At 36.2% G+C, this 15,605-nt stretch overlaps 1 protein-coding gene across 1 annotated transcript in view; it reads right to left on the bottom strand.

Annotated features, from left to right (window-relative positions):
- The window catches only part of AEBP2 (AE binding protein 2), a 60,081-nt gene that overhangs the window by 14,886 nt on the left and 29,590 nt on the right, over positions 1 to 15,605 (bottom strand). Inside the window, exon 4 of the mRNA XM_024733373.1 lies at positions 871 to 1,057. Coding sequence (XP_024589141.1) covers positions 871 to 1,057 — 187 coding nt within the window. The remainder of the gene's footprint in view (positions 1 to 870; positions 1,058 to 15,605) is intronic.

Below are 15,605 nucleotides of genomic sequence, written 5' to 3'. Positions count from 1 at the left end.
TCAGAATAATAAAAGCTCCCAATTTTCAGATTCTATGCATTCAGACCTTAACCATGTTATGTCCACTATTAAAGTGTCGAGAATGCTCAACTAAAATAACAGTCTCCAAACCAGGTGTGTGTCGTGATCCAACAGAGTGGGGAAGAAAACAATATCACTTGTGGGTTTTTTTCCTCTGCTTTTCAGTATTCCTTCTTGGTAAGTATAGCGCACACTAGCAGTGCTACCTATACATACTGTATAAACACACAAGTTAACACTGGGTGCCCAACCATTTTTTTAATGAGCTGTATAATGAAATACCTTTGAAGACGACAAAAATAGAGACTCTTCGCCTGCGGTTCGAAAGTATACAATCATCTAATTATGTTCTATCCTAAATGTCAAGGATACATCTCATAATTTGATGAGTAAGCCCATAACCATGGTACATGTGTGTCACAGCAAGACTGTTAAGTAGAGACACAGACTACACATAGCTTCGCTATTCACACACACCACTTTGGAGCAGACAGGTTACTTAACTTTTACTTGATTTTTATCTTTAACATGTTCAAATTTTCTAAAATATTGTCAGAAATACCAACACTGCCATAATTGGTCTTAATTTAGAAGAGAATCAAAGTAGCCCTCAAAATCTAATTACAGAGCTTGTATTCTAAGGCCACATATACTTACATTCCCTTAGCTACTAGAGGTAAAACATACATCACTGAATTCTCACAGTGAAAGACCAAGATCCTATCTGTTCATTACTATTAACAAAAATGGATAAGCAGAGTTGAAGAATGGTAAAAACTGAATTTGCATGAAAGCCCAAGACAAAAACAAAACCATCTAATACACACTGATTTTCAGTGCAACACTTACGTAATGAGCGTCGTCTTTTGTTCTTTAATTTCCTCCTTTTGTTCATTCCAGCTTTAGAAGGAGATTCTTCTTTGGCCTTTGGCTGGCTAGAAACTTTTGAGGAGTTCTGCTGACTGAAGTGTGTGGGTACATGGCGAGCTAGCCCTCCCTGAGAAGCAAAGCTGGCATTGCAGCCACCAACAACACACTAAATAAAAAAATTTTAAAAAAATGTCAGGGATGCTGTATAGGATAGAAGCAAAATATGAACGAGTGAATATTTCATATTTTCAGAAGTAAATCAGTAACACTACAGAACTAATTCCAGAAAGGATCTATGAGGGACTAGTACAACCCTTTCACTTTATAGGTTGCACAAAATACAGATTAACCAGTGACAGAGCCTGGAAACTTTCATGACTCCTTAGTTTACTGCTCTTCCCACCATGTGCAAGACAAAAATAGTGGAATCTTCTTCCCACAAAAATCTGGAGGTTAATCACTTTTCTAAGAGGAGCAGTAAGTTGTTTTCACATCAAAGAATAAGATAATCGAACAATTACTGGGATTCCTGGATTTTCAAAGTTATTTTTATTTTATGATATATGCTACTTCAGGGAGTTCTCCAGTGGCCTAGTGGTTATGATTCCAGGCTTTCACCGAGTTCAATCCCTGGTCAGGGAACTGAGATCCCGCAAGCCGCGGAGCCGCAAGGAAAAAAAAAAAAAAAAGATATATGCTACTTCAAAACCTTCATCAGGCTCCCAACTGCTCTACACTGTTTTAACAGACAAGAAAGAAATACAATAATACTGACTTTTAAACTACTGGATCTAGTCGCTCAGAGAAGACAACTTGTATGCTCAGGGTTGGTCTTATGCAACCCTCTATAAGTTCCATTAAATACTGCCTCCTCAGCCTTCTGTACTTGCAAGACTGAGAAAACAAGAGGTCAACTTAACTACCCAAGTCACCTGGCAGATCTGCTATTCCAACAATGAATGCAGAATGTTTGGATATCACTAAAAGTACAATGCTCAAATTAGCTACAGTGCAAGTGTGTGATTTCTAGTTAGATCTTAGAAAATAGTATTTGCAGGTCTTCTAACAAATGAATGTTACTAATTAAAACAAACATTTTCCAAAACGATCCCCAAATAGCAAAATCCACAGCTGGATTTTGCTGGTGGCCTTCTATTAGTAAGTTATTAAAGTTGCTTAGTTTGTGACTTGAAAACAAAACTACAAGTACGCAAATTTGCCACGTATGCTACTAAATGTATCCATCACATTATTCCCAGGTGGTTCAACTTAATTACATTTTTCTAGATAATACCACCAAAAAATCCACATGCTTCCAGGCTCTTTCTTTCAATCTAGGTACCGTACCTCTACCATTTTAAACTTCTAAAAACACACTACAACCCTCTCTTAGTTGAGATTATAACTTTATTCACAAAATCTCTCTAAATCTGCCCACGTGAAAGGGAGCTCATCCTCCTTTGAGGACATCCTCACACTTTCAGAGCATAATTAGATAATTTAGCCTAACTCATCTTTTCCATGCATTTTGAAGGCAGGAACATACTTTCATGAATATATATATATTACCAGAAGCATCTTGCAAATCACAGGTATTTCTAAATACACTGGCTTATAGATTCTGATAAAAACCAATGCTAGCTAAGACATTTCACAGCAAAATCCTTATATAGTGCCATTAATAATTATTCTATTTATTTCAACATACAAGAGACATGTTATAGGCTCTAACTGTACTGAGAATTGCTAACAAAAGGTTAAGAGGCAGAGGAATGACTCAAGATTTTAGTTCAAATACTTACCTATTCTATATTCAGTACTATGTAAGATGCTAGAAGTATAAGGATGATTAAGACACAGTTCTTGCCCTGAAAGTGCTTACATGTGATCAACAAGACATACATACAAAGCAACAACTTCAAAGGACTATAGTCAGGGGTAAGGCACAGAGTGTTATGGGAACCCTGAAAAGAAGCAATTAGCCATATTCAGTGCTTACCAATTAATTCTTACAATCCTATCAATAGTGTGGTCCTCAGATAGCCTACATCAAGAATGTTCAGCTACAGATTCTGACCATGAGAAGTTTAGCATCTAACGGATGCTGAATTCTTAGAATTTAAAAACTTACTACACGTATTTTGAGTACCAGAAAAGAATAATGGTTTTTAAAGCTTCTGTCTTCTGTAGATTACCACATTGCCATAGAATACCACAGTCTACTACAGAAGCCACTAGCCAGATGCTGCTACTTAACATTTTAAATAAGGCTACTATAAGAAACTGAACTTTTATTTTTATTTAATTTTATTAATTTTGTTGAGGTGAATTTCACATACCATTTTAAAGTATACAATTCAGTGGTATTCAGTGTATTCACAATGTATAAACAAATACAAGGTTATACAAGGATAGCTCCACATCCTTGCCCAGACTTGTTATTTTCCATTTATTTTATTAAAACCATCCTAGTGAGTATGAAGTGTTATCTCATCGTGGTTTTTATTTGTATTTCCTTAATAACTTTTAATTTTTAATTTAAAACCTGATATTCAGTTTAACTACTGAAAAAGTTTTAAATATGTTTGGAAAACTTGAGTGTGTGAATCTACTTCTCCAACTGCAAATTTTATGAAATCTAAATACAGATGAAGATGGGGGGGGGTGTTAAGAGTTTGGGATTAACATATACACACTACTATATATAAAACAGATAAACAACAAAGCCTACTGTGTAGCAAGAGAACTATATTTAATATCTTGTAATAACCAATAATGGAAAATAATCTGGAAAAGAATATATATACATTTTATATATATGTATGTATAACTGAATCACTTTGCTGTACACTTGTAGCTAACACAACACTGTAAATTAACAATACTTTGATTTTTAAAAAATGGTTAAAAAAATAAATTAAATAAAGATGAACTGTTTAGCCCCTGAATTAAGGGTGATGAAGTAGAACTGCCCTAATGGGTTAGTTTTGCACTGTCCAATACATTTTAGTCATTAGACACATACAGCTACTGAGCACTTAAATTGTGGCTAGTCCGAATTAAAAAGTGTTGTTAAAGTATAAAATACACACCAAATTTGGAAAATTTAGTACCAAAAAAGCAGAACATCTTATTAATTATACTGTATATTGATAAGGTGCTGAAATGATATAATCAGTTGAGTCAAAGATATTACTTAAATTATTTTCACTTTTTTCAATTATTTTTAACACAGCACTGGAAAATTTTAAACACATTTGGGTCACACATATTTCTATTCTACAGTACTGCCATAGACTAAGCCATGCAGTACTTATTTTTCTTTTCAATTTTAGATGTCATCCCTGTATTTCCTAACACCTATCCTAAAAACATACTTTAGGGCTTCCCTGGTGGCGCAGTGGTTAAGAATCTGCCTGCCAATGCGGTGGACACAGGTTCAAGCCCTGGTCCAGGAAGATCCCACATGCCACAGAGCAGCTAAGCCCTTGAAAAGAAGCAATTAGCCATATTCAGTGCTTACCAATTAATTCTTACAATCCTATCAATAGTGTGGTCCTCAGATAGCCTACATCAAGAATGTTCAGCTACAGATTCTGACCATGAGAAGTTTAGCATCTAACGGATGCTGAATTCTTAGAATTTAAAAACTTACTACACGTATTTTGAGTACCAGAAAAGAATAATGGTTTTTAAAGCTTCTGTCTTCTGTAGATTACCACATTGCCATAGAATACCACAGTCTACTACAGAAGCCACTAGCCAGATGCTGCTACTTAACATTTTAAATAAGGCTACTATAAGAAACTGAACTTTTATTTTTATTTAATTTTATTAATTTTGTTGAGGTGAATTTCACATAACATACCATTTTAAAGTATACAATTCAGTGGTATTCAGTGTATTCACAATGTATAAACAAATACAAGGTTATACAAGGATAGCTCCACATCCTTGCCCAGACTTGTTATTTTCCATTTATTTTATTAAAACCATCCTAGTGAGTATGAAGTGTTATCTCATCGTGGTTTTTATTTGTATTTCCTTAATAACTTTTAATTTTTAATTTAAAACCTGATATTCAGTTTAACTACTGAAAAAGTTTTAAATATGTTTGGAAAACTTGAGTGTGTGAATCTACTTCTCCAACTGCAAATTTTATGAAATCTAAATACAGATGAAGATGGGGGGGGGGTGTTAAGAGTTTGGGATTAACATATACACACTACTATATATAAAACAGATAAACAACAAAGCCTACTGTGTAGCAAGAGAACTATATTTAATATCTTGTAATAACCAATAATGGAAAATAATCTGGAAAAGAATATATATACATTTTATATATATGTATGTATAACTGAATCACTTTGCTGTACACTTGTAGCTAACACAACACTGTAAATTAACAATACTTCGATTTTTAAAAAATGGTTAAAAAAATAAATTAAATAAAGAACTGTTTAGCACCTGAATTAAGGGTGATGAAGTAGAACTGCCCTAATGGGTTAGTTTTGCACTGTCCAATACATTTTAGTCATTAGACACATACAGCTACTGAGCACTTAAATTGTGGCTAGTCCGAATTAAAAAGTGTTGTTAAAGTATAAAATACACACCAAATTTGGAAAATTTAGTGCCAAAAAAGCAGAACATCTTATTAATTATACTGTATATTGATAAGGTGCTGAAATGATATAATCAGTTGAGTCAAAGATATTACTTAAATTATTTTCACTTTTTTCAATTATTTTTAACACAGCACTGGAAAATTTTAAACACATTTGGGTCACACATATTTCTATTCTACAGTACTGCCATAGACTAAGCCATGCAGTACTTATTTTTCTTTTCAATTTTAGATGTCATCCCTGTATTTCCTAACACCTATCCTAAAAACATACTTTAGGGCTTCCCTGGTGGCGCAGTGGTTAAGAATCTGCCTGCCAATGCGGTGGACACAGGTTCAAGCCCTGGTCCAGGAAGATCCCACATGCCACAGAGCAGCTAAGCCCGTGCACCACAACTACTGAGCCTGCGCTCTAGAGCCTGCAAGCCACAGCTACTGAGCCTGCGCTCTACAGCCCGTGAGCCACAACTACTGAAACCCGTGCGCCTAGAGCCCGTGCTCTGCAACAAGAGAAGCCACCGCAATGAGAAGCCCGCACACCACAATGAAGAGTAGCCTCCGCTCACCGCAACTAGAGAAAGCCCACGTGCAGCAACGAAGACCCAACGCAGCCAAAAATAATAAATTAAATAAAAAAGAAAAACATACTTTGAATAAGCATAATTTGTGTCCCATGTGTCAGATACTTCAAGGAATACAATATAAATAAAACAGTCTTTGCCCTTGGATTCCCAGTTTAGTACGGGTTATTCAAAAAAATTTGTTGAGAAACTCCACATTTCAAATTTTAGAACTGCTTGCTACGTGACTACAGTTAAAGCAGCAATGACAGCAACAGTTCAGGTCCAAGTCCTCAGGTTTAAATTGAAAGGGATTTTGTGATATGAATCCACCCAGGATTATCCTTAATTACAAGGGCCCAAATAGGCTAACAGATTCATTTTGTCCTGGGTTCCTTCAAAACTACAAAGAATAAGCCCTGGTAGTATCTAGAAGTGAGAGAGTAAATATCACAAGTTTATTTTAATCAGCAATGATTCAATGCTCAGGACATAAAATCAATAATGAGAATTCTAACAGAAAATTGTTTTATCTTTGATTTTGATTATTCATCAGTCAAGAATAAAAAACAAATCTAAAAAAGAAAATATAGAAAGTACAATGAGAATTTAGAATGAGAGAAAAAGAGTACTTTTAATGAAAAGAAATACAACAGAATCACACACCTTTCACTAAAACACAAATTCTTTTACCCTAATAGAGAAAGTAATTTTAAGCACCATCTAATCAATATTCCACTCATTTAGTGTTTATCCCAGAGAACAAGGTGAGAGACAAATCTGCTGCCTCAAATGGTCTTAGTGCCTTCACTCCTCTTAACACAAACATCTCATGGTGCTGAGTGATTTTACTGTTCAAATATTCAGTGTTTCACCCACACATACAACAATGACTACGGAACTCAAGCTACCACACATGGTGCTCTGGTTTAAAAAAAAAAAAAGCCTGTTTCAACAATCAGGGAGAAAGCTGGTTGTTGGACATTGAGTGTTTTAAATGTTCTGTCTCCCAAATCCACTGAAACATTCAATATGTCAGCTACTCTTGTGGGCAAGTAGCTGTTATAAAATTTGAAACGTGGAACGACAGTTTTTTCAAACAGATTTGTTCGAATGAAGCAACACTAAGACTTTCTTTGCTAGTACAAAGACTGTCTTATTCATACTCATATTCCCGTTAAGTAGTATGAAAATCTACAAGGGGCGACTGAAACATAGAGCAGAAAACACCAGTTTCACAGAAGATATGGTAGTATTTATTAGCAGGTAATCTAAAGGAAAACAAAAATTCTAGGTAGAAACGTTGGTTTCTTAGTTTTGACAAATGTACCACAGAATGTGAGATGATAAGATTGGGGGAAAAAAATTGGGTGAAGGTACATTGGTACCCTCTGTACCATCTTTGCAACCTTTCTGTAATTCTAAAATCTTTCCAAAACAAAAAGCTTTTAAGATTCTCAGGTAGAAAGCACAGCCTATACAAAACCACAATGAGGGCAAAATGTGACCCATTTGAGATCTACAAGTAATATAGTATGGCTGGAACACAATTTCCTATGAAGGTAAAGTAAGGGAATGAATGAGAGTAGAGAAGCAGGTAAGTATCAGATATGATATTATGCATCATGCTAAGAAATAGATTTTAATTTAGAGAGGAGTTATCAAGGATTTCAAATAGTAATAACTAAGTGAACCTTAGAAGAACTGGGAATAACAGAGTGAGAAGTAGTAATAATATTCAAAATACCCTGAGAGGCAAGCAAATCGATGGGATTTGCTAATGCATGGGGGGGTGGGGCGGTATAGGAAAAGTTAAGAGAAGAATCAAGACTATTTCAGGGCTCTTAAAGTCAGGGTAACTGGATGGAAGATCTTAGTATTTACTGAGTCTAAAATAGAACCATGTTTGAAATGGAAAACCAAGATTTTGTACATGTTAAGTTCAAAATGCCCTATTAGACATCCAAGCTGAATATTCTATTCTGGAATCCAAGAGGGAAAGTCAGGGCTAGAGGTAATCTGGGAGTAATCAGAACATACACAGTATTTAAAAACAAAGGACTATGGGGCTTCCCTGGTGGCGCAGTGGTTGAGAGTCCGCCTGCCGATGCAGGGGACACGGGTTTGTGCCCCGGTCCGGGAAGATCCCACATGCCGTGGAGTCGCTGGGCCCATGAGCCATGGCCGCTGAGCCTGTCCCCTGCATCGGCAGGCGGACTCTCAACCACTGCGTCACCAGGGAAGCCCTAGGGTGAGAATTTTTGACAGCACTCTCCAACATTTAGAAGTGAGGCAGAACAGAGGTCAGCAAAGCAGACTGGGAAGAAGCAGCCACTGAGTCTGGGTGGGGATGAACAACAGGCAAGTGTGATATCAAGGAGGCCCAGAGAAGAAAGAGTAAAAACAAGATCCCATATGCAACATGCACATAGTAAACACAGCATACATCCTTCTTCCCCTGTGACTTTTTTCCTCCTTTCAACGAGCACTGAATTGGTAACCTCATTTACCAGAGAAATATTGCTTAGTTATCAGCTTTTATAACTAACAAAGTTCACCTAGTGTTATAATAAGCGGTATTTTTCTTACAGGTAAGAGAAATATCTTGTAAACAGAAGTTCTTAAGCCTGGGTACACACCCAAATCACCAGAAAGATTTCTTTAAATATAGCAATGACAGGCAGCACATCCCAGAGATTCTAATTTAATTGGTCATGGGTGCAACTCAGGCACCAGAATTTGAATACCGAGTGGCACAGCTCATATAGTAAAAAAAGAACTACCTCTTGATTCTTACCAGATTTCCAAATAATGAGATCCCTACCATTCTCAACAGTGACCAATTGGTTTTTCATTTCTGGAGGGGAGAGGAATCACCTTTTGTTTTTCAGTATCATCATGTTCACTGCAGCTATTTTCCTAAGGATTTTACTCAAACTGTACCATCTTTGGTCAGTGGGAGCCTCCTAAAAACTGTCTGCCAAGGCTAGGGAACATGAGAGCTTCAAATACACAGACACACAGAGACATACAAAAAGGTAAAGGAGAATTAAAGCTAGAACAGGGTGCTTTAAGCTTTGTGCTATTACAGAGAATGTCTGTTGAAAAGCAAAAGATTCTCACAAAGAAATATATATATATACACACATATATAATTTTAAAAGATACATAACAAATATATATATAATTTTAAAATGTATTTTATACATATATATATCTGTGAGGTGATGGATGTATTAACTAACTAGATGAAGGGAATACTTTCACAACTGACTAACGCATATCAAATCATCACGATGTATACTTTAAGTATCTTACAATTTTATTTGTCAATTATACCTCAAAAATGCTGGGGGGAAAAAGCAAAAGATTTTTTAAATTATCAGTATCGACTAACATGATGAAACAGGTTACAAAGGAACTGAAGAAGGAAATTATTGCATCACCCATCGCAGTGAATGATGTATTATTAGCATCACTAATGTCCCGTAAACTTTACCAGAATTTGCCTGTGTACACAACTGTAAGCCACCCACAGTAATAAAGATATGATAGCTTAAGTCTGGTCTGATAAAATTTCTTTTTTCTTCATCGACAATTTAGGCTACGTTCTTGATTCCAAAACACCTAAAAAGACTGTCTATTTCATGTATAAGCCCTGAAAGAAAATCTGAGTTTTTCAAGCAATACTCTATCACAGTAAGAAGTCACTCAGATGTGTCACTATTATGAACGAAGCCATCATGTTGCGCTGCTGGAGACTAGCTGCTGAGGAAAACTTACAATAAATTCATTAACCCATGACAACTAAGTGACGACAAGTACTGTGTGCAAAGTAAACAGGATTACTAGAGTAGGGGAGAAACACGTAGGAAGAAAAAAAAACTATGGAACCTATCTGAAAGGTAAAACTATGTAATTTCTAACATACTACACAAATTTGTCCAGACAAGCCACTGCCACACTGGCAAAAAGGAATCAAAACAATCACCAAACATGCTATGTATGACTAATTTTTATTTTCTTCAGTTAAGTAAAATATTTCTGAGCATGGTGAGTTGAAGCCAATTAGCCATGATAAAGCTTAATACCAAATGACTAAGAAAAATCAAAATCACACTTAAAAAAAAGAAGACCAGAGAATAGTTGAAAGAATTCCAAAATCCTAGTCCTATAAACACATGTAATGTTTTCCAAACCTTTAATAATAAAAGGTTTCACTATGTTAAACAAAATGGCAGCAGCAACTCCCCTTCACACAAACTCTAAATGCACATACAAAGCAAGGGTATATACACAAGACAAAGAGAATATGGGGAGAGGCTGGGGCAGAAGGTGCTTATCTAGGAATAATCTTTGCACTTTAATTATAAAAGATAAACATTATTAAAAGAAAAAACTCTATTTACATTTTAGGAGTATGTTTGATTTTACAAAACTAGAATTTCATAACGAGCTGACATGATCAATTATTTTCATATGACATTAACTTCTTCTCAAGCACAAAACAAACAAGTTTAAGAAACATCAAATGTAACTTAAACATAAATGACACATCCATGACTTTCATTTATTTCCCATGTCAACTCAATTAGGTCTTACAGACTTCCAGTTTCTAGCCTTTGCCATTACCAACACTCCAATGGACTTTTACCATCTGAATCTTTAGACAGTTGCTCCAGAAGCCACATGAGCAAAAACTGATAAATATATAAAAATCTGTATTAGATGAGCATCAAAATGATAGTCATGTATTATAAGCCAAAGAATAACATAGGGCTTCCCTGGTGGCGCAGTGGTTAAGAATCCACCTGCCAGTGCAGGGGACACACGTTCGAGCCCTGGTCCGGGAAGATCCCACATGCCATGGAGCAACTAAGTCCGTGCGCCACAACTAGTAAGCTTGCACTCTACAGCCTGCAAGCCACAACTACTGAGCCCTCGTGCCACAACTACTGAAGCCCGCGTGCCTAGAGCCCATGCTCTGCAAGTAGAGAAGCCACCACAATGAGAAGCCTGCGCACTGCAACGAAGAGTAGCCCCCGCTCGCCGCAACTAGGGAAAACCCACGTGCAGCAACAAAGACCCAACGCAGCCAAAAATTAAATAAATTTATTTTTAAAAAAAGAATAACATAATACATGAGTCATTCTGTAGACAGATGACTGACTGACTGATAGAATAAAGAGCAGAAAGCCCTGAAAGTAGAATGTCAACTTATAAACTTAGATGGGAAGAGAGAAAAAAACTCATTTTGTAACCCTCATAGTAATAAATGATTCAGGCAAGAAACATTAATGGATACTAAAACTAGTTCTAATGGGGAACAACATATTCATATAGTTCAAAGTATCTCTCCAAAAATTAATCATTAATTGTAAAGGGACAAATAATAAGTTTATGGTAGAGAACCTGGCAAATTCCACCTTAACCAAGTGATGCTAGGTAATTTCATCCATGATGGAACAAGCTCTCATCAAGTGTCCCCTGAAGTGATACTGTGACAATTTTATTCTATTTTCACCAAAAATGCATAAACTGAATCTGATCACATCAAACAACCCCCAAGTGGGCAACACACTACAAAATAAAATGTTTATACTTTTCAAAAATATTAGTGCTATAAAAGATGAAGACAGGCTGAGGAAACTGTAAGTTTTAAGGAGTCATGAAAACTAAATGTAATGCACGATCCTCAACTGGATTCTAAACCAAGGGGGGAGAAAAACGGCTATGAAGGACATTACTGGGACAATTAGTGAAATCTGAATAGCTGATGGCATCAATGTTAAACTTCTGGAACTTGGTTAACTGTATAAGGTTATGTAAATGAACGTCCTTGCTCTTAGGAAATAACACACACTGAAGTATCTAGGGATACGGCTCCTCTTAAACGGTTCCCCCAAAATAGTGTGCGCACGTGTGCGTGTGTGTGTATGTAGGAAAAAAGGGAGGAAAGAAGAGAGAGAGATGGGGGGAGGGAGACAGAGGGAGAGATGGATGATGTACTGCTGGATGGAAAGATACAGAGAAAGAAAATGTGGCAAAATGTTAACTGGTGAATCTGGCTGAAGGGTATACAGGAGTTCTTTACACATACATGTGTGAGAGAGAAATATATGGGAGTTCTTGTATCTTTTCTGCAAGTTGAAATTTTTCACAATTAAAAGTTTAAAAAATCTGTGTTTTAGAAAAAGTACCCAAAAAGTCAAGAAAAAGGTCAAAATGGGGAAAATATTTAATTCCTATCACAGGAGGGAAATTTTTTCCTACTTTATAATAAAGAATAATGAGCTCAAAAAGGATTTCCATTCTAAAAATACAAAATAATTAATACAGAGGAAAAATGATGTGAATATATAGAAAAGTGTTTATACTGTATTTACACTGCATGTGTCTGCACTGCATATAAGTAGAAATGTGTTACCATATACCAGCAGATCGGTAAAGACAGAGTAACAAGCCTCAAGGTTGTTGAGAAACAGGCACTATATTATACACTGCTGGCTAGAATACAAATTGGTATGTTTTTCTGTAGGGGGAATAATACCTTTCAAAAGCAAGCCTAGACATATACCCTTTGACTGAGCAAAATAGCTTCTAGGAATTTATATTAGCTCACAAAAGTAGTTTATAAAAATGTGTTAACTGATTATATTGTGGAAAACTGGACCAACAAAATCCATCAAGGAATGATTAAATAAAATATGGTAAACTATTACACAGAAAGATCACACAACCACTAAAAAGTTAATTTATAAAGTTAATTTACTGACATGAAATGATGTCCAATACAAAACTAAAATGGTAGGCTAGGGAATTCCTGGTCCAGAAACTAAGATACAGCAAGTCAAGCAACATGACCCAAAAAAAAAGGTACAACACACGTAGGTACAAAATGATCCCATTTATTTCTTTACTTTGTACATATATGTTAAGAAGTCAAATATCATAGTTAGATTATAGTTCCACTACCTTCTTATTTAAGCTTGTCAATGTCAAATTTTTTAATATGAAGCAAGCATAACCTTTATAACACACTTATTTCCATGTGACAGAGTAGAGGAAGAAGAGCGAGTCTACTAGGAACTAAGGAAAAGCTGTGCTGGCTGTGAACTCCCAAGGTCTGTCATAGCCAGGCAACACTAGGCACTATACTAGCCCTTCCTTTCCCTATCCTTCCATCCCTTTTATTTATTCAGGCTTCATTCTAAAGAATTAACAACTTTAAATGTTTTCAGTAAAGACAGTGTGCATTTTAAAAAATTTCTCTTCAAGATGATTCTATCAATTATCCCACACACAAACCATCCAACCACAAAGCAGCCACACCGATGTTGTTTAAGATATGAACACAACTGAACTCTCTGGCAAGTGCCTGAAGCCTATGGTAAAAATAAAAGACAAAAAATATACAATGCAAACTCCTTATAATAATCGGATTCCAGACTAATAGGTAATAAGAGATAAGAACAGTAATGCAAAGAAAACATTTTGCAACCAATTATTTTTATACTTAATTTCTAGAGAGTCCAAGCTCACTAGTCAGAAATTTTTTTTACATGTTTTCAAATTGCCAACATATAGTATCGCTAAATATATGAAACTACATGTGATTCCCTAAATAGTCCACTCATTCTTTTATGCTTCCTTTTCTTTCTTTCAAAAGTACATATTTCTGTAATTAGTGGTGATAGTTGCACAAACCTGTGAATACACTAAAAACTACTTAATTATACACTTGGTAAGTTTTATGATATGTAAATTTTTTTTTTTTTTTTTTTTTTTTGCGGTACGCGGGCCTCTCACTGCTGTGGTCTCTCCCGTCGTGCAGCACAGACGCGCAGGCTCAGCGGCCATGGCTCATGGGCCCAGCCGCTCCGCGGCATGTGGGATCTTCCCGGACTGGGGCACGAACCCGTGTCCCCTGCATTGGCAGGCGGACTCTCAACCACTGCGCCACCAGGGAAGCCCCTGTAAATTATATTACACACACACACACACTTTTCTGAAACGACCTCCCTGTTACCATGAGACAAAACTCTTAGCTCTGTTACGATCCTCGTCATCTTCATATACTGAGGGTTGGCAAACAATTTTTAAATAGAATGTAAGAAGCACTAACCATATAATTGATAAAATAGATTTCATTAAAACTAAAAACTGTTCTTCAAAAGATCTCATTAGGAAAGGCGAGAAGGATAAACAAAGACAGACTGGAAGAAGGCATTTACAATATACATATCTGACAAAGGACTTGTATCCAAAATATATACGAAACTTTATATAATAATAAAAGACAAATCATTCAATAAAATAATAGAAAAGGGCTTGAATAGGCACTTCATCCAAAAAAGGAAATTCAAATAGCCAAAAGCCCATGAAAATGTGTGCAACGTATCATTACTCAGCAGGGAAATAAAAATGAAAGCCACAATGGGATGCCCCTACACAGACACCAGAACGGCTGAGATCACCAGGATGGCAAATACCAAGACACAGAGCAACTAAAACTCTCATTCACTGCTGGTGGTAACGTAAAGTGATATGACCAATCTGAAAGAGTTTGTAGTTGCTAAAGCTAAATATGCTATATTCTATGACTCAGTAATTCCACTCCTAATGATACAACGAAGAGAAATGAGATGAGTACATGTGTGCCATCAGAAGACATGTAGAACAGTGTGTTTAGGACAGCTTGATTAATAACAGCCAAAGACTAGAAAACCAGGAGCAGAAGAATGGATAAACTATGGTTTATTGGACACTGGAATGCTACACAGCAGTTTTTTTTTAATGACTGATACCTACAAGGACAAATGTCACCGCTATTTTGTTGAGTGAAAAAAAGCCAGACACAAAAGTTCATACAACTAAGCCAGGATGATAGAAATCGTAACATGGCCTGGGGGAAGGAGTAGAGGATGGAGGGGGATAGACTGGGAAGGGACATTGAGCAACTTGGTTTTACTGAAAATATTCTTCATCAGAATGGTAGTTACACAGGTGCATACAAACATACGCAACACACCTTTAAAGTGCTGAACACTTAAGTGTACTTTAAATACTTTACTGTACATTATATCATGTTACAACTAAAAAAATTTTTTTCAAAGGGACTTGCCTCAAGCATCATCACCTCATCACCTCCTCTCTATAGCCAACTCCCACTCACCTCCTACTACTGTTTTCCAGCCCCATTCATCACTAATTCATGTTTCCAGAGAACCTTTTGAAGGTCACTATAGTGACCTATAGTGACATTTCACTACTTAAATCTACTTACATCTGTATAAACCTAAAGATGTAAGTTCCCTGATGGGCAGAGGCCTGCCTTTCCTACTCACCTTGCTTCCCAAATGCCTAGCACGTTGCCATGTACTACAGACATCAAAAAATGTTTTTTTGATTCAAATGATTCCTATGACTTATAGAACAATGCCTCACTAAATCACACTCCATAACTTCTCTGCCTTTTAAAGACATTTTCTTCCCCCCCCTCCAATGGAAATCTTCTCTAATTT

Source organism: Neophocaena asiaeorientalis, unplaced genomic scaffold (genome assembly GCF_003031525.2).
Source record: "Neophocaena asiaeorientalis asiaeorientalis breed wild unplaced genomic scaffold, Neophocaena_asiaeorientalis_V1.1 scaffold150, whole genome shotgun sequence".
Lineage (NCBI taxonomy): Eukaryota > Metazoa > Chordata > Mammalia > Artiodactyla > Phocoenidae > Neophocaena > Neophocaena asiaeorientalis.
This window is presented reverse-complemented; position numbering and strand designations above follow the sequence as displayed.